We start from the raw sequence: 23,040 nt of genomic DNA on the forward strand, positions 1-23,040 counted from the left end.
ACGAAAACATGGTTCTGAAAGAATCGAAAATATATTTTAAATATTTTAAGAATATTTTTTTTTGCCGATTTTACATGAATGGCGCAGATTTTTATATCAAACAAAACAAAATTAGCGGTTTAGATGCCGAATCAAAGAAAAACTAAGTCGTAATTGTTATTGCATATATTTTTTCACAAATTTTGAAAAAAAAACTGTAGCTCAAAAATTGGAGACTATTTTTAACATTTTCAGCGTGTGCGAGGCAAGTGACCAGTAATAATTTTTTGTTTGCCCTAATTATTCGTTTTTAGACATATATAATCAATCTTTAATGTAGATTTTGTTGATTTATGTTTCAGGGTTGTGCAGAGCTAGTCTTAAAGAAACGGCCATAGCAAAATTACACACAGCTGTGATACTTGAGACTGTGGATTATCATGGACACCCTAGGAATGCCGGGGGTGATCCCATCGGCGTCGAGTTGACGTACGCCGATCAGCAGTCGTCCAACAGTCAGTCCATCGAATCTCAGGTTCAGGACCTCGATAACGGAACTTACGAGATCAATTTTCGACCGCCCCTCCCGGCGAGGTACTGCTTGAAACTGTCAGTCTTTGAAAGACCTATCAAGGATTATCCCCTGTTTTTCAATGCCACCGAGCACAACGAACCTATCAAGGTTTATGGGAAGATGGGACATGGGAGGGACGAATTCTACCAGATGGTCGCTCTCGCTGTTGATGATGATGATGTTATCTATGTTCTTGACTCTGGGAATTCACGAATCAAGGTGAATAAACTGTGGATTTAAGTAGTTTGAATAAACTCGAGTTGAGTCATTGAGTGAGACGAGGAAACATAAATTCAAAAAGCCTCAAAAAATTATTCCTCATTAATCATTTTTCCCATAAATTCTAACTTGTTGAGTGTCAGAAATTCTCCATCTAATTCTTCCTTCAATAATTTTTTTAAACAATAGTTTGTCATTAGACTAGGGTTTCGACATAACACGCCATTTCGGTTGTCAAAAGTTTGACACTGACGACAATTTTCACATTGGGTACGGAATTTCTATTTATTTTTTTCTAATTTTTCGAGATTTTTTTTGTATTTTAATCTTCTTCCTAATTCCAAACAGTTCATTTACTCAGAAGACTGGGTTATTTTGGCTCTTCTAAATTAATTATTATCAATAGTACTAGACTGCCGATTTCACACAAACTTAACGATAATTTGTGTATTCATATTAACTTTCTGATATCTCAAGGGGGATTGGGAAGGGCACAAAATGTAAAGAACCGAGAAGGTATACATACAGAAATAAATACCATATTTATTATAAAAGTTTTATTATGACCGTTTTTCGTAGGGTATGACATTCTCTAATACTTAAAAATTTTTTTTCGTCCTGAGGCTCTCTTTTTAAAAAATATCCCAGAAATGAAAAATTACAAACAGATTTGGGAAAATTCATCAAAGAAAGGATTTAAAGAACTTTTTGGTGCAAATATCTTTGAAATTAGAGGATTTAGAAGAGAATGTTATAAGATATATCTGTAGATATATCTTTTAATTAATCCATTGACAAAATCTTCGCCCGTCAAAACTTCTCAATAATTTTCCATTCTACTGAATGGAAAATTGTTATTCTCATCAGTACTCCCAAGAATAAAAGAAGTTGATAAAAAAAATATCTAATAAAAAAATTTGTTTTGCTTGAATTGCATCAAACAGTCGTTTTTTCACTGTTTCATTTTGCCCCACTCTCCCCTACAAAATTTAAAATAACCATTCATTTTAAACAGTCAATAATAACTGAGTTTGTTCCATTAAATTTCTAGGTTCTCGACAGCAATTTAGAGTTTCAACGACACATAACTAACGAAGGCTTAGCCCGACAGGGTGCCACAGGAATTGCCATATCCGAGCAGGGACTAGTCGTAACGAATTGGCGTACTCGTACAATTACGGAAATGAGTACACACGGAGACACAATTCGTTCATTTACGCACAATGCATTTCAGGTTTGTTCACACGATATACTTTTTCCTGCACTCCTCGTTCTACTGTCATCGTTATTTTCTCCTCACTTCCTGGAATTTAGATGGGAAAAAATTTATGTTATTTTCTCTTTTTTGCAGACACCATTCGACGTGGCTGTAGACCGGAGCTATGGCCACGTGTTAGTTGCTGACAGTGGATCTGAGAGTGGACCAAATAGGAAATATTCCGTATATGTGTTTGATTCAGACGGCAAGTTCCTGTTTCAAGTGAGTTTTTTTTCCATCATTGGATAATTCCTTAATTTATAATAGTTTATATTAGTTTTTCTGAATGTCTTTGGGGGGAGAGAGATAAGGGAGTTTTTTAGAGACATTTTAGAGACATTTTATGTTGAGAAAAATATTAGGAAATTATTTTGGAGAGGATTTTTATATGAGTAGATCCACGGCCGTTTTGTAATATCGTAAGAGCTACAATCTCATCAATTTGCAACGTCCAATCCAAATTTTTTCGGGAGTTATCGTGCACAGAACGATTTTCTCATAAAAACGAAAAATGCCGATTATTACCAAGCTGTCCCTACCTCGTTACATAACAATATTGTGATTTAATTTGGTAAATATTATCACACAGAATATTTTGACATTGAAAAAATTCAATTCAGTCACGTAGTTTTTGAGTTATTGAGGAAAAAACATTGTTGAGAAATTACTAGATCTCGGAAACTACTTGACCGATTTTTCTTGGTCGATTGTGCCACACACTTTTTGAGTTCCAGAGGTTTTTTTCCAAATTTTTCAAACAATGTGTAAGTGACTAAATAACAATTACGAATTAGTTTTTTGAAATTACACTCCTACACAGCTAATTTCGTTTAGTTTAATATAAAAATTTGCGCCATTCATGTAAAATGAGCAAAAAAAAATCCTTACAATATTTAAAATATATTCTTGATTTTTTCAGAGACATCTTCTGGGTTATTTTTCATGAATGGTGCAATTCTTTATTTAAAAAAACGAAATTAGCTATGTAGGAGTCGAATTTCAAAATACTAATTCGTAATTGTCATTGTACACATTTTTTCAAAAATTTTAACTTACTTAATAATTGTTATAAAAACAATTGTTAAGGAAAAAAATATTGGGGAATGATGAGAGAAAACATAAAAATGAATTGTAAAAAATTTATTATTTAATTGCAGGTATTATTATTTAACACTCTGGATTAATTTAAATCTTCGAACCTTCCAGGTGGGAAAACCAAGTATGTTCAGCGAAATTAGCTCAGTAACGTTTGGTCTTGGTGGCGAAATTGTAGTTGCTGATTTGCGAATTCAAGTGTTTTCTGCGAAAGGTGATTTCTCCGAGGAGATTCAAGCTGGAGAAAAAGGTATTCTATCAAAATAATCACAAATATGATCTTATGATTAAAAACAAAATTAATATCAATTTCTCTCGTTTATAATATCAATTTTTTTAGTACTTTTCAACAAAGTTTGATAATTATAATAATTTTTAATTATTCAAAAACACTTGAAAATCCTGAAAAATTAAGAGGAATGTTGAGAAAAATGAAATAATGCACTTGTTGATTGTTTCTTTAATTTGTTAACGAATCAAAGAAATTAATCAACAAATGCATTATTTCATTTTGTGGATTATCTCTAGCATCCCACTAATTGTCACAAAAAATTGGTTAAATAAAAAAATTTAAATATTAGTAACGAGAGAAAAAAATGAAAAGAAATTTGTAAAAAATTGTTATTTAATTCCAGGTAAAGGAAAATATGGTGGAATAGTCATAGACCCAGACGGCAAAATCCTTGCGTCATACAGTGGAAAACGAAGCAGCACAATTCAAGTGATTGAATTTGGAAGTGGTAGAATACTGACTGAAATTGACTCCAACAGCTCAAAGTTACGAAGACCAGCTGGTATATCTGTTCTCAAAGACAACCACCTCGTAGTGATTGATCGGGGCAATGCGTGTGTTAAAAAGTACAGATACTGGTAAACTGCCATTTTTTAAGCAATACAAACTTACAAAGTTGTTCCTCATTTGATGATATTTTTCTGTCATTCTTTTTTCGTCACATGCCATGTGAATTCTTAGACTACACCGTCCTATTAATGATTAATCGTTGCAGAGTCTCAGTTTATTTTTCATGGATAAACAGAAAATGCTTGTACATATATTATTTTTTACAGTATTAAGGTCACAGCTGGATGGGAAAAATTATGAGAAATTTAGAAAAACGAACGCAAAAAATTGATTGAAATTAGTTCTGTCTCCATTTTTTTTTAACTCAGGGAATTATATGCACTAAAATCTCCCGACATTTTATTCTAAAATGACTCGTTTGCGGGATAAATGAATAATGTCAAATTGGATTAGATGGAAGTGTAGACAGAATTAATTAATGTGTGAAGAGTAAAATGTATAACTTGTTTTGCATAATTTTGTCAGACTGTAAATTGTGTATGAAATGATAACTAGTCGTAGCAATTTTTTTCTTGTTCAGTTAAGGAAGCGATTGAACACAAAAATTTTTATTTGAGAGCCAAAAATGTCATTTACACACATTTGTAATTTTTTTATGTATATTCCTCTTGCTCTTTGAGTTTTATCTGAAGAGAGATAGCTGATACAATTCTCTACAGAAAATGTCTTTTGACATATTCTCCTGGAATCACTCGTTACCGAAATCGTTGCATAATTGACACTCCATTGGATGTTGACAATTTTTGCAAGATGTTCTTCTCTCGAAATCCAAAAAAAATCATCAAATATTTTTTGTGTCTTCATCTTAATTTCGCTTGGCGGTGAATAATTAATTTTGATGTTATTCTTTAATTTTTGGCATCGAGATCATTTTTATTTCGTCGACACGTGTAGTTAGAAGAATTATTGTTCCTTACTCGGCAGAGTACTACTTAAACAATCATGACTCCAGTCATTTTTTATGTAATTTTCATTTTCTTAAATTTAAAATTAACTTTAGGGGGTTTTTTTGTAATTTGATAGATTCGTAAAACCTAGGAATATTTTTGACACTGATAGATGAATGTGAACATGTTTTCGAATATTGAAGAAATTGTTGTTGAGTTATCGACATTCCCATTTATAGTATGCAATGCAAATGAAGTAGACTCCAATGCATGAATCAGTGTCTCAAAGAAATTTAAACGAAAGGAGAACAAAAAAAGATGAACCCAATTCGAAATATAAAATTCACTGACTGATAGGAGAATTAAAATTAATCTTTACTTGTTGGTATTGTTTAATCTAGTCATCGCTGTTTATTCATACTTAATGGACTGTGTTTATTTGTAATAGTGCCCTATTTCAACGCTATGTAATATAATAGTAATTGTCACGATTGTAAATAAAAATTGAGCTTCAATTATAGGAATTGAAAAATTGTTTTTATTTCTCTTGTCACAGAAACAAGTGGATTCTTTCAAAAATCAATTTCCAAATGAATATCATATTCATATGATCCCAGAATTTACTATTTTAATTTCAACATTTTTGCCAATCGAAAGCTCATGACTCTTGCAGATCGTCAACTTCCTCTTGTCATTACCCATTTCCTCGACATAAATCCTCGTGTTTGGAACTCCTCTCCAAAACCTCCCCAGCATTGGTTTGATAATTGTAGAAGTCTCTGCACCATTTACTGGGAGACTTTCATTCTCTCTCCATTGGGTTACAGCATTGACTGTGATCACTGAGAGACAGCACTCGTCAGCCAGATACTTGCAGATGTTCCATAAATGGTTCAGGGAATACAGTGACTCGTAATTGTCTGTTGTTACGTGGAACAGCGAATGCAAAGAGTCTATTATTATCACCCTCAGTTTATCATCCTTCGCTGATACTAAACTGTAGAGGGTTGAGAATAGCTCGGGAAGGCTCTGGATTTGCGTCAATTTTATTTGCCCCATCACTCTCGCTACTTCCTATTGTTCGCATTGAGGAGAATTTACGTAATTTCAATCGTTTTAATTTAATGAAAGTGTAGACAAATTCGTTAAGGATATCCAAGTACTTTGGTTATTTTTTCTGTAGTGAATGGCTTTTCCACTTTTTTAGAAATTCATAGTTTAATGAATATATGTGAGCATCTACATGAAAAGGGCCCACTTTGTCGGTTTGGACTTACATATTCCGATAATCTTAGTGAGATTTCTCACATTTTGAGCCCAAAATTAACACGATAGTATGAAAAATGACGTCGGTAGAGAAGATAGAAAAATCAGTTTAACATTGGTTTAAATGGAAGGTGTGAACACAAAAACGCGAATATCTCTCAAAATAAATGCGACAAAGTGGGATCTTTTCACGTGGACGTACACATATGTAAAAAGCATAATCGGCTACATGGGTGTTTTCGCCAATTATTGGTATGGTTTTGCACCTTCAAAAATGCACAAAAAAAGACATTTATGTACGAAAGGAAATCAATTATTATGATTATTATTGTACTTTCAAAAATTTAATTTCGTTGGGGGTTCTTATATGGCTTTCTTAACATTCAAAAGGTCTAAAAATTTTTTTTTCAAATTTTCTTACGACCACAAAGTTAATTTTTGAGTTTTGACGTTTTGCCAAAATTTTGCGTTTCAGCCCAGGTCAATTTTTTCGGGTTTTCAATAAGTATTCTCATAATGGAAATTTTCCATTCTTTCGATTGAGCATGGTGGCAATTAGCTCACGTTATCGGAAATGCTTTAAAATCACCAACAAAGTAGAAAATTGTACGTGGTACCCCCTTCACCCAAAGTCACTATTTTTATGATACATGTTAACAAATTAGAGTGGTTTTTTATTTCAAAATTCATTATTTATCAACCATTTTATAGACCATAAATAATGAATTTTGCAATGAAAAAAAAAGAGAAATTGGGAAAAAAATTTTTAAGCGAAATTTGAAAAAAAATATTTTCTGATAGAACGGATCCGAGTCCCAGTCTAATTTTTTAATATGTTTGGTAAAAATAGTCACTTTGAGTAAGGAAAGAAAAATCTTCAATCGAGGTGGAGGAAGTGGGTGCCACGTACAATTTTCTAAATTTGAAAATGAAACACAATTTTTAAAAAAATTTTATACCTCATTGCTCACTTTACGCTCCTCCAAGATCATTTGAATTCTCGATGATGAAAAATCTCGTTTGGAATCGATATAATGAACAACGAAATCTGAATTCAAAGCTACATTCGTGGAAATTGCGAGGCAAATGGAGGTTTTTCCGGACGAAGATGTTCCACAGAATTCGTACATTTGGCCTGGATGTAGCCCCCCATTCAACAAAATATCCAAACTGCAATAAAAAAAAAGAACGATAATCATGAATTCTTCTCACGATTCAAATCGTCAATGCTTAATTTCACGCATAAAAAAATTTAACAGCTAGAGTTTTCTCCAAGAAATTCTAGTTTTTCCTATTAAATTTTTTCATATGCATTACCTCGGAATTCCAGTAGAAACACTTTCTCTCTCCTCATCTAATGACTGTAGGGTATTTTTGACTTTTCCTCCATGTTTATAAACAATCTCTTTTCGAATTGCCAAAATGTCCTAAAGAAAAAAATGTCCTGTTGTACAAAATGAACAGAAAGGCGAATTTTCGTCACAACATTGCAGAGTCCAGAAGTTACGAATGAAAAAATTCAATAGAAGTGAAATAAAATACAATTAAATTCTCCTCTGAATTTCTATTTTTTCTAGGGAAGAGAGGAAACTATTGAAACAATCGAAGATATATTAAGAACAATTAAATTATAGCGGAATTTCATCAAAATTCTATTACTTTTTCACTGATTTCTATAGATGAAATTTTGAAGAGTTTACACTCAGTTTTTTTTTAACTTTTAATACACAAAAATCAAGAGATACAGATTCCTCTATATTTATTATTCTTTTCAGCACTTTTTTAAGGAAATTCTTATCTGTAAATTTTTTTCAAATGTTTTTTGCGCTGCATTTTCATTCATTGATGAGCAATATTTCGAGTCGTTGTACGTGAAAAATCACTTATGTATGTTCTGAATTTGAAATTAGAAAATGAAAGAAAAATCATGCAAGCTTTTTACTTTTAGATTATTCATTACATATTATTAGATATAATTAGATAAAACCTTATAGGCCAATCCTGTAATCTTCGTCATGCTCTCAGTCGTTTCAGCGATGAAGTCATCCACAGTGAATATCTTCCTGCTACTCAATTGTTTAACAATCGTTGCATTCAACTGTGGTATCGAAACCGTTCCCAATCTCGCCATTATTTACAACTTTTCTGTAGGCGCCTACAAATAAAAATTTATTCGGTTAAAAAAAAATTCTTCGGCCGAAGTATCGATTAGTAAGAAATTACACGATTGAATAGACATTTCATTAGGAAACATTCGTTATTTTATAAATACAGCATAATATATTAGTACTGATTATTGGTTTAGACTGCAAGTTTATTTGATCTGAGAATTTAAGGCCCGTGTGGATTATTTTTCGAATGTTATCTCCATTGTTTTTCCATCTTCATAATGTAAAATATATCACAATGTTCATTGGATTTAACATCACGCAGGAGGTCCCTAAAAATTATGATTGTACAATCAAAGAAAGTAGAAAAAAACTGAACATATTTTCAAAGAGCGTTTTGAATAAAGATTAAGAAATAAGTCCGATAGAGAGGTGTTGGATTATTGGGTCAAATTCATAGAATCCATTCAACTTAGAAATGACGGTTACAAAAACGAATCGACGTGGAGGGCACCAGAGTCGTCTGACAATTTACATAAACATAAGCAATGATTTCAGAGGGAAAAGAACAGTGAGTTCTTTCATTAGGCGACGAATAGTCTTTTGGTCTTTGTGACCAGCATTTAGACTCTTAGAGAGATCCGTAGAGAGCAGACGTTTCTTCCTCGTACAATTCAAATAAAGACAAAAAATTAAAGTTCAATCCACCGCATTTCATATTAATATATATCCCATTTCCAATAAGAGGAAATAGTGAATGGATAATTTACCATAGTAACTGACGATGTGACAGCCATTGACTACTGTGACAAATGACGACCTAACAGCCATTAGATACATCAAATTATTAATTTGAAATTTCCTCCCTATTGGGTTTACTTCCCAATATTATTAAAAGACGCTCTTTGAAAATCTTCAGCTTTTTTTCAACGTTCGTTTGATTGTACAATTATAATTTTTGGAGACTCCAGGGCTATGTAAAACTGAATATCAATTGGAGATCATTTCAGATTATCATATAATAAAAAAAACAACCAAGATCACGTTCGAAAGTTAATCCACCCGAGCCTTTAAAACAAATTTTCAAGAAATTCGGAAACATTCGCTGTTTTATGAACATGGAATGTTCATGTTTTACTAGTCATTTGTTTAGACTAGAGTTAGACTCACGTCACATGATGCCAATTTCTGAGAGGATGTTTATTGGACAGAACACGTGGGGTTCTGCGAACAAAGGCATCTCTGCTCAATTATTCTCTAATAAAAAAAGTTTGAAATATCTTTTCACGTAAATTACGAAAATCTGGATTGAAGAACTAATCTGATCTGTAAAAATTAAGTCACACACCTAATATTATTAACTTTTACAATCGTTTTTATAATACCCAGGGACTTTCAAATTTCACCGCGGTCTCCTCTTAAATAAAAAATTAACATTAGGGGTTTTTGGCAGTTGATAGACTCGTCCTGGGAATATTTTTGACCCTGATAGATGAATGTGAACATGGTTTCGAATATTGAAGAAATTGTTGTTGAGTTATCGACATTCCCATTTATAGTATGCAATACGAATGAAGTACACTGCAATGCATGAGTCAATGTTTCGAAGAAATTTAAACGAAAGGAAAACAACAAATAATACACCCAATTCAAAAAATAAAATTCGAAAAATAAATCTCTACTTTTTGATATTGTTTAATCTGGTCGTCGCTGTTTATTCATATTCAATTGACTGCCTTTATTTGTAACAACACCCAATTTCAATGCTGTGAAATATAACACTAAACATCTCGAATTTTTTCTTCACGCGTTTGAAGAAATCAACTTGGGAGGATAAATTGCCCGCGTGAGTACAGACCAGAAATTTAATTTTTCCCAGCAGAAAAAAGTTCTACCCAAAATGAGCAAAAACGTAAATTCCTCGGAATCAATCAAACCGGTACTCATTCAAAATGCCCAAGGCTCACTCAACATGCAAATTAAAATTATGAAATAACTACGTTAATCAACTGATGCGTCAAAGCATTTCAAAAAAATTGATGAGTACCGAAATGATTACCGGGGTAAATTCACAGACGAACGAACCTACACACGCACACCCCTCTACGCGTTCATTTCTCGTACGTGAGGATAGGCAGATCGTCTCCACGAAAAATCATTTCACTCATTTTGTAACTGGCAACTAGTCCTTTAGCATCGTCATCACACCGTTTTGTCAGATTTTTTTTCTCGAAAATTTTCGTCTCGTTCTCCGAATTTATTTGTCGAGTTTTTTTTATAATCCGGGGATTTCGTGACAAATATGGAAGTGATGAGAGAGTCACCGGGTTATACTCACGTCAAATCGCATGGAATTACTGGTGAATCGGAGAGAACTAATGTTAGAGAGTTACGATCGGGCGTTCGGTAATTTTCCGAAGTAATTCTGGAATCGAAATTTTTTTGAGAATTGAGGGCTGATTATGGAAAAGGAGAGGACAGGTGGATTTGGGAACAGGTGAGTTTTTGGGATTTTCTTGGGGTGTATTTTTGGGGTTTGGGGAACACATGATTATTGCCTCGTGGGCGCCATATTTTCGTTGAGGATTCAAGGTTATAATTGAGGGGAATTGTTTATTAGGAGTGGGTGGGTTAAATTATATTTTTGCCAAAAAATTTTGTCGTTTTATTGTTGAAGAGGGAATGAGGAAGGATTTTTGATGCATTATTTGTGCGGAAATAGCGGGATGGCGGAGATTATTACGGATTACAAGCGTGGGAAAATTCTGTGGGTTTTTGGCCTTTTTGCAGTAATGGTGGAAATCGTTAATTTCGCGGGAAATGTTCATTAGAATTTAATGTAGAAATTTTTATATGAAATTACTATTGATCATCATTACAGTCGCAATTGCAATTATTGCGATTATTAAATATATTTCCTAAATTACAATTGAGGGAGATTGTTTTTTAGGAGTGGGCAGGTGAATTTTTATTTTCGGGGAAAAATATTATCCTTTTACTGTTGAAGAGGGAATGAGGAAGAATTTTTGATTCATTGTTCGTGCGGAAATAACGGGATGGCGGGGATTATTTCGGATTACAAGCGTGGGAAAATTCTGTGGGTTGGTATTTTTGGAATAATGGTGGAAATCTTTCATTTGGCGGGAAATTTTTATTGGAATTGAATGTAGAAATTTTCGTATGGGATTATGAATAATTATCATTCTGTGATTTTTCATTGTGTTGGCTCAGTCAAATTGATTTTAATTCGGTTAATTTTCTATGGATTGAATCCACTAATTGATATTTTCGGCAACAATTCTGTGGTTTTATTTTTTGGGAAGACATCATGGAGGATTTTTGATGCATTATTCATCTGAAAATAGCAAGATGGCGGGAATTAGTTCGGATTACAGGTATCGGAAATTTTTGGGAATTCCGAAATTTTTGAACTATTGGTAGAATTCGTTGATTTCGCTAGAAAATTTTGTTGGGATTTGATTCCATTGGAATTTCATTCCATAATTTTTTTGGATCCATTTGCGATAATTATGATTGTATGTAGTTATAATTATTATGTTTCTGAATTATTCGAGGACTCGAGAAACATAAAATCGATTAGCATACAGAATTTGACGGCTTGAGAGACATAAAACGGCTATAAATAGGTATTGATGAAAAATTAAATATTCGATTTAATGGTGCAATACGGAACGTAGCTTTAATGCGAAAATTTATTACAGGCTATTTTGAAATTACCATTGGAACTAACGGGTCAAGAGGAATTCTCCAAAGGACTTTTTTGTAGAGAATTTTGTGTAGTACAAAAAAATTATTTGACATTTTTCTGTCAGCCTGATAATTTCGATGATATTTGCAAAAAAATACGTAGAATTTTCAAGATAATTGTTTTTACATGAATATAATCCCATTATTTCCATTACTGGAATTGAAAAGTTGGAGAGAAATCTCTATAAGGACTTTTTTAGAGTGAAATGGAAGCGACAAAAAACGGTTCAACCAAAATTTCCCTCTGTCTCTTCAATGCCAAGATATTTTGCAAAAACTGAAGTACTAAATCACTTTCCTCTTGAGTTTTCGCTGCATCTCTACTCCTTGAGGCGAATAGCAAAATTTTTATGAGGTTCTAGTCTTCTTCTTAGACTTGGATTTCAACAAAAAAAAATTTCGAAAATTAAAAATTCTTTAAATAAACAACAAGCAAAACTGATGAAAACTAACAAAAATGTTCTTCAAAAAAATTCTTTGATGAGCTTTCGAAATCGATAAATCACCAGGTCCCTTTCTCAAATCCATCAAAATTAAAAAACATTCATGAATAAAAAAAACTCAAAACTATTGTATCAAAAAAATTACAAAAAAATGGTTTCAATTAAAATGTTTCCAATTTTTTAGGGCAAGAGAAAAATTTGTGAGAGATTTATGAAATATTCAATTCCGCTCTGAAAAAAAGATCCCCCGAAACCTAGACTAGTCTAAAAGGAATACTAGAGGTTTCGAGAGGAAACTCTTAGACTTTAAATATCTATCAAAAGCGCTTTCCAAAAATTTTAGATTTTTCTGAGGAAGCAACAAAAAATCTAATAAAAAATAACGAAAATGTTATTTAAAAACACTCAAAAGCTTTTGAAATCGGTAAATAGCATCAGTTCTTCCTTTCAAATCCATGAAAACTCCGCAAAATTCAAAATAAAATTATTTAAAAGATCCCAAAAAAAATCCTGTAACAAAAAACACATGCATTCCTCCTAATATTTTTTATTTCTAAAAAAATCTGCAAAATATCCAAAAAGTTGCTGATTTGATATTCCGTAAACCGGAAGGTTCTTCCCGAATAAACCCCATTCCGTTGTATCCACCAATGAGGGCCTATCCAATGGACCGGCGCATGCGCAGTGTAAAAATATCGTGCGCCGTTGCGCAGTCTATCGGTGGCTTGCAGAACCCCCCGTCCCCCTGTATCCCCCGACGCAGCCCGTGCACCCAACACAGAATGAATTTTGTCGTGAGCCGTCGCCATGTTTAGAAGTCGTGTGCTCGCGCGTCCTTGAGGGGCTAGACCAAAAAATTTCACCTCCTCGAAAATCCGGGTTTCAAATTGTTAAAAATACAATATATATCACATGTACTTTACACAACGTGAAGTACCTAATTGCGTATTAATCATTGACTATTGCGTATTTGTGGTCAAATAATGTGGATGGCACATCTGCGTTTCACAATTTTGTGATTACATTATGGTAAGTCATAGCTATCGCACGATACACCCGTCTGAAAACGCCAATATGGCCGACTGAAAATTTCCTTTGTATCGGTTTGGAATGGGAAAAGGCGAGGCTCGTGAAACCAAGACTATCGATTTCTGCAATTATCATTCGTCGGATAAACCTTGACAAATCGGTTTTCTCGGGTTAAGGAATAAAAATAAAAATTTGGAAAATAAATAGCAATCGATATTTTTTTTTTTTTTGGCTTTTGGAAAACCAATGAGAGTTTACCATTGTCGAGTGGAAATAAACGAAAATGTTGGCGATTTGAAAAATTGGTGGTGATCGTTATTTTTGGAGAGTGACAATGCGGATTATTTATTAGGTGGGGAATTTACTGTTTTAGGGGGTATGGGCTCCTCGTTTTTTATATTATTTTTATGGATTATTTGGAGCTCGGGACTGGCGACGCCAATGTCCCGGGGATTTTGATTTAGGCGGCTTTTTTGGAATTTTGAAAAATTGAGACGGATTATCTCATTTTATTGTTGTGGTTTAGACAATTTGATTAACAATTCGGACGATTTTTGGTGGATTTTTATTTTTCGAAAAAAAGTTATTGTTGAAAAGTGTTTGGATTATTCTTATGATACGGCGTTTTTGTTTGATGACGAACGATTTGTTGACATTTGGGTGGTGGTGGGAATGAAGAATTGACTTAGATATTTTTAATTTATTAATTTATTTAGTCATTTATTTCAATTATTTTATTTGCTGGATACATTACGAAAATTTATTATTTAGTCTTTGCAATGTCTGAAGTTGATTTTACGTCTTCAGTCTTGAGAAAACATTCGGAAAATTAATGAAAAATTAGGAATTCTATTCAAACAAATGAAATAAATAAATCAGTTTTTATGGATTATTGGAACCTCGGGACTGGCGACGCCAATGTCCCGGGGATTTTGATTTAGGCGGCTTTTTTGGAATTTCGAAAACTTGAGATGGATTATCTCATTTTATAGATGTGGTTTAGACAATTTGATTAATAATTCGGACGATTTTTGGTGGATTTTTATTTTTCGAAAAAAAGTTATTGTTGAAAAGTGTTTGGATCATTCTTATGATCCGGCGTATTTGTTTGGTGGCGAACGATTTGTGGAGACTTAGGTGGCGGTGACTCAAAATTGACTCAGACATTTTTTATTTATCAATTTTTTTTGAATTATTTTATTTGCTAAAATTATAACGAAATTTTATCAGCTGATTTTCTATTTTTAATCGCGAGAAAACATTTGAACATTGAAGAAACAAGTTGACATTTTTTTTTGAAATAAGTAAATAAACAAAGTTTCTACTCGAGAGGTTCTCAAATTTGTGTGAAATTGATTCATCTTCAAAATGTTCTCATAAATCAATGTATAAATCTTTACGCATTTTTCGTAGGAATTTCGTTGGAAAAATTTGATAATTTTATTTCTTTTTGACTCATATTTTCCACTCATTTATTATATTTTACTTCATTAAATTTCGAATTTGCTTCAGACATTTTTTTAAAGCTTTATTTATTTCGGAATTCTTTCATTATGTCCACTTTCTGAAGCTTATTTTTGTTTTTTTTAGTTTAAATTGCGAGAAAATATTTGAAGAATCGAAAAAAGCGTTTAGAAGTCTTCGAGGAAAATTTCTTAAAATAATTTATGAAAAAAAGGATACTTTTTATTCCAGAAGTCTTTTCGAACTCGTATTAACTTTATTTATATCAGAATATTCCCAGAAATCAATTGTATGATAAAAAAAAAGTGTTCAATAGTTCAAAGAATTCCCATTATTCATAGTAAAGGATTTGAAAAAAATTGTATATTTAAATGAAAGTTCTCAAATGAAGGCCCGGGTGGATTATCTTTCGAACGTGATATTGTTTTTCTCATTTTCATCATCTGAAATGATTTCCAACTGCTATTCATTTTTGCATAGCCCTGGAGTCTCCAAAAATTATGATTGTTCAATAAAAAAAAACCTTGAAAAAAATCTGAACGTTTTCAACGAGCGTTTTTGAATAATATTGGGAAATAAACCCAATAGGGAGGAAGATGCAAATTAATAATTTGCAATTACTAATTAAAAAATATCATTAGTAATTACAATAATCCGCAGACGTATACGTAATACGTGTTATATTATTATTAGTAATTTGCAATTACTAATGTTTTTATGTATCTAATGGCTCTTACGTTATCGTTGGTTACCATGGCAAATTATCCATTCACTATATTCTCTACCGGACTTATTTCTTAATCTTTATTAAAAGCGCTCTTTGAAAATGGTCAGTTTGTTTTCCACTTTAATGATTGTACAATCGTAATTTTTAGGGACTTCTCCGTGATGTAAAATCCAATGAAAATTGTGATATATTTTACATTATGAAAATGGAAAAACAATCGAGATAACGTTCGAAAGATAATCCACCCGGGCCTGAATTGAAAAATTCGGGGATCTGATAGTTTTACTTCGTTTTGGAATTGAGAATATTTTTCAATTCAAATTTTCTTTCATTGTTTTTAGTGTCATGTGTGATGAGTGATAAACAGGGTGTACCTACAGTGCCGCCCCTGCCTGGGGGTGGAGGTAACAATGGTAGCAGCAGTGGTGGTGGTGGACAACAGTCAGTCAGTCTTCAGCAGGTATTGGCGACACAGGGGCTCAATGTCATCACGACTGGAGCTGGACAACATCTTGTCCTCACATCGCAGGTGCCTGGTTTCCCCCAGGTAATTTCATTGAGTTTATTGGATTATGAGGATAACAAATTTATTTGTTGTGCATTATCGATTTTCCTTATTGGTGACGTGATTTTTTAAATGAGAAAATTATTGGAAAAATAATTAGTACTCTAGTTTATGAAACTACAGCTGAGGAAGTTTAAATAATTGGGAAGAAAAGATGATAAATTCAAGTTTTCACATTTTGTGTATATGAATGCATGCGGTCTTTTTTCGAAATTTTATAATAAGGTATCAGTCGAATTTCAGAAATTTTTCAATGAATACAAACTTTAATCGGCTAATAATTTCAACCACCAATCAACAGATAAACGAAATTGTCGGCTCAATTCCCTCCTCTCACCTCTCAATTAATTACCCAATCAATTCTACAATATGATGATATTCATACCGAACCTGATGGATTGATACTCCATTCACATCAACTCCCCATGCTGACATCGAGGCATTTATCTGACCCCGTTCACCCCGTTCACCCCCTTCCCCCATTCCCCTGCATAAAAAATCCCTCAACTAATCCTCAAAATCACTCCCCAGGTCCTGCCAGCATCGACAACATCCTCGAGCCTGCAGCAGATGGGTGTCACGAGAATCGTAAACATAAGTGGTGGCTCGCCACGTGTCAGTGTCGTGGGGGTGGCAAGCAGCAGTGGCACTCCCCTGTCATCCCCGAGTCGTCAGAACTCCACGAAAGTCGTTCTGGCTACGTCCCCCAAGCTCGTGAGAACAACTCTAGGCAACATGTTCCTGACCCCCACGTCATCGTCCCCACCAGTGAAAAAATTGAAATTAACTGATTCAACTGAGAAAACAACTGTTTTGGATGACTCAGCTGGATACAGAAGGCGTATAATGGAGCACAAAATGCGGAGAATGCGTGCAATACGTGAGAAATACGCGGAAAATGCCAGTGAATTGTTTTTTCTCAATGCTGGGGGAAATATGATGGATTTTCAAACGTGGAAGAAACGATCCAATACACCGTCGTATCTGCATTTTTTGAGACAGCACAGGTTAGATCCTGAGGATGATGATGAGGATTTGACGCAGCCACTGCCTCCAGAGGGACCCATTGTTCTAGGGGGGAGTGGACAGGGGGCTGAGGTCAAGATCACTGCGAGTGGAGCCACTCCTGTCGCTGTTTCAACTACTCTGCCTGCTGCTGTTGCTCAACTTAGTCAAGGTAATTTTTTTTTGAGATTGAGATGTCGTTGTGGTGGGGATGAGGATGGAATTGAGTGGGGATTGGCTTTAATTGGAATTGAAGGGATTTTTTTTTTCGTAATTTGAATGTTTGTATTTTCAATTTGAACGAATCAGTAGTTCAAAATTTGATAAAAATTTATCAGACATTTTTCTGAAAATCATTATCAAAATAATTCGACAGTTGTGAAGAGAAAAAATGTACGAAAAGTGCCTCTTGAGATTTTCTTCTGAAATCGCTCAGCAGAATAATTCAAATATTACAGGAAATTAAAAACATTTACTTTTGAATTAGAATTTTAAGGACATCCAAGTACTTTGGTCTTTTTTCCCCCGGGACATGCCATTTCACCCTACGGTTTCGGACATTTTACAATGCTTTTATTATTTAAACATTGCAGGGCTAAATTTGAATCTCCATATTGAACCGTTAGATAAAATTTTTTAATTATGAAAAAAATGAGCAAGTTTACTTTTGGAGGAAGATTGATTGAATAATTAAGAAATTGCAATTTTTGAAAATTACGAGCATTTTCTAAAAATAATTTATAAACAATCACCTTTTCACCATAAAAATTATTTGTTTGGGATTCTAACAAATTTGTTCATATTCTAAATTTTAACCAGAAATCTATTTTATACCGAAAAAAAAAAAACTTTCTGAAAGTTTAAACACTTTCAATTATTTATTTATAAACAACAAATATTTAAAAAAATAATAATTCTGTGCAAAAAGGTATTTGAATGGCGCCGAATATTTACGATTAAAAAAAAAATTTATTACACAATTTAATTAGCGAATTTGATGATTGAAAATGGTTGAATCTATAGTCCGGTCTGTACCAAACTGTAGCAGATACTTGGATACCCTTAAATCGTTTTACCAATCAAATCCCAGTGAAAATAATTTCAATTCCACTCCCTAATCAATTAATCCCGTGTAATAAGTGGATGTGGCCAGTAGAACACAGCATATAAAACCCAAAACCATCTGTCTAATCGTCGAAAAAAAAATGGAATAAAATGTCAAAAATTTGGACAGTAGGACAGATACCAGGCAGACCACAAGGTGGTCGTCATGGAATGGTGTTTGCTATACGGACGGCAATACAATCACCAACAGTCACCGTTCACCCTTCACCCAATTCTACCATAACACCTACGATAATTATAGGTGACTACTTAGGCCTGTCAATCGATGTATTACGTTTTCATTTGAATTGTCAATATTTTTTTGTTGTTATAATTATTTTTCATTGTCCAAAGTTGTCATTAGTCATTGAAAAAATTAATTTAATCCTTAGTTATTAATTATCATGATTGATTAAATGTTCTTTTCCTTTAGGGCATGAACAGCTGTTGTTAGCCTAGCATTTGAATTATAAATGTTTAATATTTATCGAGTTGTGAAGGGAAAACCCATGAGATATGCATCCGCTGATTTAATTGATTAATTATTAATCAGTCTTTTATTTTGTGGGAATATTGACATCGAGCATGTGTAAGTCCTCGAGGTCGTCAGTGCCACGTGGTCTAAGGGTTATTCTCGAGACAATTTTAATTATAATGTCAGAAAAATTACTTGATGAAATTCATTTGTGAATGGCTTTAATTTTTTATTTCACTTCATGTTTAGTTTTTTGTTGAATATCTTGAAAAGTAATAGAGACCTTTATTGTAGCTCATTTCTTTCTACAAAAAATGTCCAGGTAAAAATTTTGATATCTCGTTTTTTTTTTCAAAGATATTTTCAAAAAAAATTAAACATTGAATCAAACTGTTTTGCCAATTCACCACTGAATTTCAAAAATCAACTTGATATTTTTAAATGAATCCTGAAATATTCTTCCAGGTGGAACTCCAATCGTTCCAACTCCCCTGAAGTCCTCGCCACCGGTAGCCTCATCACCAGTGACAGATAAAACCTCGCAAATTCTCCAGAAGTCACCCTTAAATCCAGCAACAGCATCATCGTCCCAGCCAGTTGTTAAGCTAGTTAAATTGCCATCAACAGCTCCATCCCCATGTGATAATCAGAGTAATCAGGAGCAAATTGTTGAGAAAGCTAAGCAAGAGGCCTACGTTATGCAGAGGATAACTGAACTGCAGAGGGAGGGATTGTGGAGTGAGAGGCGATTGCCAAAGGTGCAGGAGCCAGCGAGAACCAAGGCACACTGGGATTATCTGCTTGAGGAGATGGTGTGGCTCGCTGCTGATTTTGCACAGGAGAGAAAGTGGAAGAAAGCTGCTGCCAAAAAGTGTGCGAGAATGGTGCAGAAGCACTTTCAGGAGAAGGCCATTCAGGCGCAAAAGGCGGAGAAACTTCAGGAGTTGAGGCTTAAGAAAATTGCTGGATTTGTCGCGAAGGAGATTAAAACTTTTTGGGCTAATGTGGAAAAGGTATTTTTCTCATAATTTGATTTGATTTGATTGTCATTTATTTGATTGTTTTTTAAGGGTCTAGAATTCAACGAAGGGAGAATCAAATATCAAAAACAATTCAAGCATACTTTTTTTTGTTAAGAGTTGAATGGGTTTGAGAATGGTTTTTACCCCACATACTTAAGCCGGCAATTTTAGTACTTACATTACTGAAACTGTGTGCTCATTGTGGGAACATGAAGCAGCTCTGAACAATGACAAGAGGCTGGGGTTTTCGATGTTCAGTCGACTCGCTTTTTCAGAGACATTTATTTTTGTTTAAAAATTATTTTACACCTGAAACTAAACGTCAAGGGATCACGTCAATTACTCAATGCAAAGCTCGATAAGAAATTAATAAATAACAATTATGGACTTGATAATGCCATGTGTTATTTTTAAATAATTAAAATTCTTCAATTGTTTATTTTTTCTCATGAGAAAAATTATTTTTATGGCATCCAAGTTTCGTGAACTTGAAAATATCTCATTAACGAGCGATTTTAGGAGGAAAAGTCAAAAGAAATTATTTGTAGTTCACGAAATTCTCCACAAAAAGTACTCTCGCACCTTTTCTATTAAAACGACTCCTCATCAAGATAATTCAAGACCCAAAATGCAGTAAAAAATCCACTCGTTCTTTTCTCCTACATTCAACAATTTCATGACTCTAATACCACAATATTTTCAATTGGCTTCACAATTTCATCAACATTCCCATTTATCAATAATCCCACATTAATCACCTTGTATTTTTCAGCTGGTGGAGTTCAAGGCCCAGACAAGACTGGAAGAGAAACGTAAAAAAGCACTTGATCAACACCTGAACTTCATTGTTGGCCAAACCGAAAAGTATTCAACCTGGTTGACGGAGGGTTTAAACAAGACTGATGGTGCACAGAGTGTTCCTGCATCGATGAATAGCTCGAGAATATCGTCCCCAGTGCCAGGTGATAAACATTCAGATGATGAATTCGAGCCAAATCAGAGTTCTGAGGACGACGAGGAGACAATAGCTAAAGCTGAGGAGGAGATGAAGTCTAATCACAAGGAAGAGGTGGAGCTCCTGAAGAAGGAGTCAGAGTTGCCACTCGAGGATCTTCTGAAGGAGTTGCCACCTAATTACTTGGAGGAGAGGGATAAGAGTCTGTCGCCAGATCTGGGAAGTCAGGGGGAGGAGAGCAATGCTGATGGAGAGTTTCAAGTTGATAGTAATGAGTCTAGTGATGATGAGGACACGATTATGGAGCAGGAGAAGAGGGAGGGAGAGGTGGATCATCGGCAGGAGCTGGATGATTTGAAGGCTGAGAATGAAATGTCTGTGGAGGAACTCGTGGCTAAATATGGCACTGCTGAAGCGACACCCATGGAGGAGGATAGTGATGACGAAGGTATTTATTTTTTTGTTTTAAATTCATTTTTTAAGATTTCAACATTATTTTTCGTGTTAAGTTAAAATGGATCTAAAGTCATTACAAAAAATAACTCATTACACATTTTTCATATCTCAATTGTTAATTAGTAATAAAAACCGCATCATTTATCACTTGAATCCGTTAAAAATATTGTTTAATGGATTTCTTCAATTTCATCAATTTTTCAAATGAAATTTTATGACTGAAAATGTTCAAAAGGGAGTAAAACTCTGGAAGAAAATTATTTTGAAAAATATTTGCTCATGATTTCACCTGAATTTTAATTTCAATCCATTGAAAATTAAGTGTTTTCCCTTTTTTGTACAATTCAATTCTTTTGCAATGACTTCTAAATTATTTTCATCAATAACATCTTCACAATTTCATTTTTTTCACCATAATAATCAGTGATGACAATATACCGTTTCTGAAGGAACGAGATCCATTCAACTCGAACCTATTTCGTGCTGTTATAGAGGCATTTGTCTGAGATTTTTCAAATAAAATATCATCTCCACTGTTTCTCACAAATTTATTACGCTTTTCCGTTTTATATTCATTTAAAAAATATATTTTTCATGCTTTTTCAGAGTCAGGAAAGGAGTCAGAGAAGGATGATGATGAGGATGCAGAGGAAAAGTCTGACAGTGAGAGTGAAAGTGGAGATGAAACCAAGGACAATGACTCCCAGGCCCAGAGTGACGATGAGACTGGGATTGGATTGAAATCATTGCTCGAGGATTTCTCCGGTGATAAGTCGACGAAAAACAATGCTGATGCCTCACAATCAGAGACTCACAATGAGATGGATGATGTCGCTGCACTTGCTGAGAGCATACAGCCCAAGGGAAACACTCTTCTCACCACTAGTGTAAGTGCAATAATTAAAAAAAAAAATTCTTTAATTATGGGTTATTCCTCTCTTCCAAAGTGATTTGCTCCGTAGCAACATCATCATTTCACGGGAGGTAGAGTAAACATGACAGCTTTCCCATGCAATAATTTTATATTTTGATTGATTGCGCAAAAGTGTCATACAATTTTTATAATTAAAAAACCCAGTGTTTTTCCAAAAAATTGATTTTAAAACGGAGAATAAGTCCAAATTTATTGAAAATGCAATTCGTTTTTGAAATCAATTTTTCTGATTTTTTCCTCTTTATTTCAATTTTTTTTAATCGAAAAATCTTTTTCTTGTAGAAAACCACGTGGAATTTTATTTTTAAAATTTAATTTCTGATCATAGAGTTCTTTGGACAATTTGCAATAATATTTACCTTGGTAATAATTTGTTATATCAATTTTTTCAATCAATTCCTTTATTTTGTATTTTAAGTATGATTTTTCAATTGTCAAAGCCCATTTATTCCTTTTTTGCTAAACAAACAGCAAACTCATTTTTTAAAATACTCATTTCAATTATAAATTTCACTTAGGACCTATTCTGAGAATATTTACCGTTGAATTATAAGTAATATCAATTTACGATTGGATTTGTCTTTTTTCTTCGTGGTTTATCTGAAATTGAAGATTCAAAAAATTATTTCCTTGCTTTCAAAATAAAATCACATATCACAAGAGTTTCTCGGATAATTTGTTATAATTTTTTCTCAATTTAAATTCATTACATGAATTTCTTAACTTAATTCCTGCACTTTAGCCTCATTCCAATTTTCGGTTGCTCTCCTGCAATTCAAAATTTAAAAAATTGTTCGTTACACAAAATTTGAAATTTTGTTGAAATCAAATAAAATATCACAAGA

At 33.5% G+C, this 23,040-nt stretch overlaps 3 protein-coding genes across 11 annotated transcripts in view; 2 read left to right on the top strand and 1 right to left on the bottom strand.

Annotated features, from left to right (window-relative positions):
- Positions 1-5,398, top strand: part of LOC107039634 (tripartite motif-containing protein 2) — a 22,677-nt gene extending 17,279 nt beyond the window's left edge. For all 4 annotated transcript variants that reach the window (XM_015259355.1, XM_015259356.1, XM_015259353.1 and 1 more), the window contains 5 exons: positions 342-772; positions 1,824-2,006; positions 2,124-2,252; positions 3,237-3,375; positions 3,761-5,398. In XM_015259355.1, the coding sequence (XP_015114841.1) occupies positions 342-772; positions 1,824-2,006; positions 2,124-2,252; positions 3,237-3,375; positions 3,761-3,999 (1,121 nt within the window). In that variant the 3' untranslated portion in view covers positions 4,000-5,398. The remainder of the gene's footprint in view (positions 1-341; positions 773-1,823; positions 2,007-2,123; positions 2,253-3,236; positions 3,376-3,760) is intronic.
- On the bottom strand, positions 5,390-10,730 carry LOC107039635 (DNA repair protein RAD51 homolog 4). 5 transcript variants are annotated; one of them, XM_015259358.2, is made up of 5 exons: positions 10,587-10,730; positions 8,128-8,295; positions 7,458-7,567; positions 7,100-7,310; positions 5,390-5,948 (listed from the first exon to the last, which is right to left on the bottom strand). In XM_015259358.2, exons 2-5 carry the CDS (start codon positions 8,269-8,271, stop codon positions 5,478-5,480), a joined length of 936 nt encoding a protein of 311 aa, XP_015114844.1. In that variant the 5' UTR covers positions 8,272-8,295; positions 10,587-10,730; the 3' UTR covers positions 5,390-5,477. The 5 variants fall into 5 exon arrangements, with proteins under 5 accessions (XP_015114844.1, XP_028982039.1, XP_028982040.1 ...); XM_029126206.1 differs by having other exon boundaries at positions 10,338-10,730; XM_029126207.1 differs by having other exon boundaries at positions 10,334-10,730.
- LOC107039633 (helicase domino) overlaps positions 10,354-23,040 on the top strand; it is a 32,423-nt gene continuing 19,736 nt past the window's right edge. The window contains exons 1-6 of one of the 2 annotated variants that reach the window (XM_015259351.2): positions 10,354-10,745; positions 16,021-16,226; positions 16,776-17,421; positions 19,294-19,841; positions 20,623-21,253; positions 21,868-22,148. In XM_015259351.2, coding sequence (XP_015114837.1) covers positions 16,032-16,226; positions 16,776-17,421; positions 19,294-19,841; positions 20,623-21,253; positions 21,868-22,148 — 2,301 coding nt within the window. In that variant the 5' untranslated portion in view covers positions 10,354-10,745; positions 16,021-16,031. Of the gene's footprint in view, positions 10,746-13,265; positions 13,489-16,020; positions 16,227-16,775; positions 17,422-19,293; positions 19,842-20,622; positions 21,254-21,867; positions 22,149-23,040 lie in introns of those variants that run through there. The other variant, XM_015259350.1, reaches the window with a different exon arrangement.

Source organism: Diachasma alloeum, unplaced genomic scaffold (genome assembly GCF_001412515.2).
Source record: "Diachasma alloeum isolate Michigan unplaced genomic scaffold, Dall2.0 Dall_scaffold_00302, whole genome shotgun sequence".
NCBI classification, from domain to species: domain Eukaryota; kingdom Metazoa; phylum Arthropoda; class Insecta; order Hymenoptera; family Braconidae; genus Diachasma; species Diachasma alloeum.

Bases quoted from the DNA above. Each gene is read 5' to 3' on its own strand.
- LOC107039635 (XM_015259358.2), bottom strand. From the start codon at position 8,271: ATGGCGAGATTGGGAACGGTTTCGATACCACAGTTGAATGCAACGATT. The intron at 7,311-7,457 runs GTAATGCATATG...TTTTTATTGCAG, and splicing joins GTTTCTACTGGAATTCCGAG to TTTGGATATTTTGTTGAATG. The intron at 5,949-7,099 runs GTATAAAATTTT...TGCGAACAATAG, and splicing joins AGCGTAAAGTGAGCAATGAG to GAAGTAGCGAGAGTGATGGG.